Raw genomic sequence first — 2,730 nt, 5'->3', positions numbered from 1 at the left:
GGTCCGCTCGCCTCCCTGTGCGATTACGGACAATACATTGTAATGAGAAACATATTGGTTTTTCCATGATACAATGCTAGTCACGTTACTAATAGAGTCGTTAATGGGTCATACTTACAAAGTGAGGCATGGGTTTTCCATCTCACCTTTCTTATTTAAACGTGTTTGGTTCAAGCAAATTAGTGATAGGGGAGTTTAAGGGGTACTAGACATATGCTCTATTGTTTGGTTGAGGGGCAAGAAAGTTGAGGAGGGAAGGGGAAATGAATTAAGGAGGCGAGGCTAATCAAGTTCAAAAGGGAAAAAAAGAGGCGAGGCTAATTTCCACATATCCCTTTCCTAGTTTCAGGTGGGATGGCTAAATTACCATTAGAAAATTTGAACCACACATCAAGCATGGGTTTGAGATGGATAATCTATTTTCCAAAGCCTAAATCTCATTCCCTGTTTCTCAGGCTGCCAAACATGCTGTGAGGGAATATTTTCCGTCTTGTCTTAATTAATCACTCACTTTAGAAAAAATCAGCTATCTTACTTTCTAGTTTTATCTTTTCTTTCTTGATTTTCCAATTTCCATTTTTGAGGGGGTTTCTCTTTTCTTTCCTATTATTTTTCTTTTCTATTTTTTATGGTTTAGCATTTTCTCTTTTTGTAAAAATATATCGATTTCTATTACCTCCATCCCAAAAATCTTGGCTTAGATTTTTCTAGATACAGATGTATCTAAACACTAAAACGTGTCTAGATAAATCCATATCTAGACTAATCTAAGACAAGTAATTCAGGACAGAGGGAGTATTTCATTAATATGCAATTTTTTCTTCAATGCGTGAGTACTTTTATAAAATTACATTAATATTTTTTCAACTGCATAAATACTCTTAAAAATTATTTGTGCATTATTAAAATTCATAAACAGTTTTTTAAACTAAAAACACTTTTAAATTACATGAAATATTTTGGAAATATGTGTACACTTTTTCTAATGAAATGAACATTTTTTAAAATTACATAAACACTTTATTTCCATGAAACCTTTAATAAAATATTGAAATGTCCTTTAAATTTAACTAACATTTTTCTTAAATTGCGTAAGTTTTTTAAATTCATATTGTTTTTTATGTATGCATATTATTATAACACATGATTATTTTTATTCCACTGAAAACAGATGATTATTTTTATTCCACTGAAAACAAATGTATTTTTATATTATCTAACAGAGTTCCAGATAATCAAGAAACAATGTATGGTGGGCCGCACCGATTGCGGGCCGTTCAGGCAGCGCTGTGGGCGGCCCCGTGCTTAACGCTCGCAGGAAGCAGCGTATAGCACAGCCCTTTGTTCCCCTCAAAAAAAAAAAAAAAACACAGCCCTTTGTTCTCTTCCATTCTCTTTTGCAGTTCGTTCCCTTCCCCGGCGAGCCCACCGCCGCAGCGACATCTCGCGTGCCACCGAGGCGCCGGAGTTTGATTATGGCATCCAACGATGGTGAGGGTGGAGAAGAAGGTTGGGAGGCAGCGGTGCGAGCGGAGGTGGGCGGTGCGAGCTGGTGGGACGATCCAGACGGCGCCGACCTCCACGCCAGGTTCAAGGCCTTCACGGGGCAGCGCCGCGACTGGCCCGAGCCCAAGCTCCTCTTCTGGAAGGACCTCCTCCTGCGCATCGCCCGACGCCTCCGACTCTGCTCCGCCCCCGCCCACTTGGTAAGTGACCCCCACCTCAAATGCGAGGGTTCGTTTGCTTTCTCTCCGGAGACCATGACGGCGACGGCGACTGCCGCAGGTAACGAGCGTTTGGTTTGCCCGCCCCGGAGGCATCACGCCGCTCTGCTTGCCGCAAGTTCTGGTCAGTTTCTACATCAACCTCACTGTATGTACAGCGTGTGCTATCGCCGTGAGCTAGTGACAATTTTTTTCTGGACATTTCAGGAGGAGATGCGTGCCGATGGGGAGATACTGCTTAAATCCGAGCTAATTGTTCCGACCGCAGGCGGCTTGTATCAGCTGGTCAGGAGGGTAAGCCAGATGGCTATCTCAAGGCGTCCGATTGTACAGGAGGACATCCTTGTGTTTAGATCTTTGGTTGAGGTATAAATCCCTTTTTCGGGCAATGTTCTTAAGAGTGTTAGTATGCTGATTTGATGCCCTGCTATTCAATTGCAGGAACGGTTTGAGGACATTGCTACGCAGCTGAGAGGCTCCCATTGGACATCAACATGTGTCATTACTATGACTAAATTCAATAGCTTCTTTTACGGACGGGAGGATGCTCATGCAGCGTTGTGTTACTTGACGCAAAGTGGGAAAACACGGTATCTTGCGATCAGGAAGGAAGACCCAGTCGAGGTTCACGATTTTTTGTTCCATTTTCTGTGGCTTTGTTGCAGTGAGTTCCCTCATGTGTTAATACTTAAGTTGGGTGGCTAGCTTCAGGGTGTGAAGTTTCCACTTGTCTCTGCTCATGCTCCTGCCGTCTCGAAGTTTGACTGTGATACATTACACTTAGTTTGGCAAGAAGAGAAATTGCAGCAGCAGTTTGATGTGCTTGATCGCCGATGGGAAATGTTAGTCTACTTATTGATTTGCAATCTACCAAATTTGCATGAACTCTTATGTGTTGTGGTAGAACTCCTATGTAGATTGCATAGACCTAAGCCCTACACATTCCAACAGCTGCTATTGTAGGGCAGTTTTACAACCAATGTATTTCAGATGACTAGTACTGGTG

The 2,730-nt window shown here is 42.3% G+C and overlaps 1 protein-coding gene across 2 annotated transcripts in view; it reads left to right on the top strand.

The window, feature by feature from the left end:
- Positions 1-1,376: 1,376 nt before the first annotated feature.
- LOC119267639 overlaps positions 1,377-2,730 on the top strand; it is a 4,058-nt gene continuing 2,704 nt past the window's right edge. The window contains exons 1-5 of one of the 2 annotated variants that reach the window (XM_037549065.1): positions 1,377-1,706; positions 1,786-1,848; positions 1,932-2,090; positions 2,166-2,348; positions 2,436-2,566. In XM_037549065.1, the coding sequence (XP_037404962.1) occupies positions 1,476-1,706; positions 1,786-1,848; positions 1,932-2,090; positions 2,166-2,348; positions 2,436-2,566 (767 nt within the window). In that variant the 5' untranslated portion in view covers positions 1,377-1,475. Of the gene's footprint in view, positions 1,707-1,785; positions 1,849-1,931; positions 2,091-2,165; positions 2,349-2,429; positions 2,567-2,730 lie in introns of both variants that reach the window. The other variant, XM_037549064.1, reaches the window with a different exon arrangement.

This window comes from Triticum dicoccoides, chromosome 3A (genome assembly GCF_002162155.2).
Source record: "Triticum dicoccoides isolate Atlit2015 ecotype Zavitan chromosome 3A, WEW_v2.0, whole genome shotgun sequence".
NCBI lineage: Eukaryota > Viridiplantae > Streptophyta > Magnoliopsida > Poales > Poaceae > Triticum > Triticum dicoccoides.
This window is presented reverse-complemented; position numbering and strand designations above follow the sequence as displayed.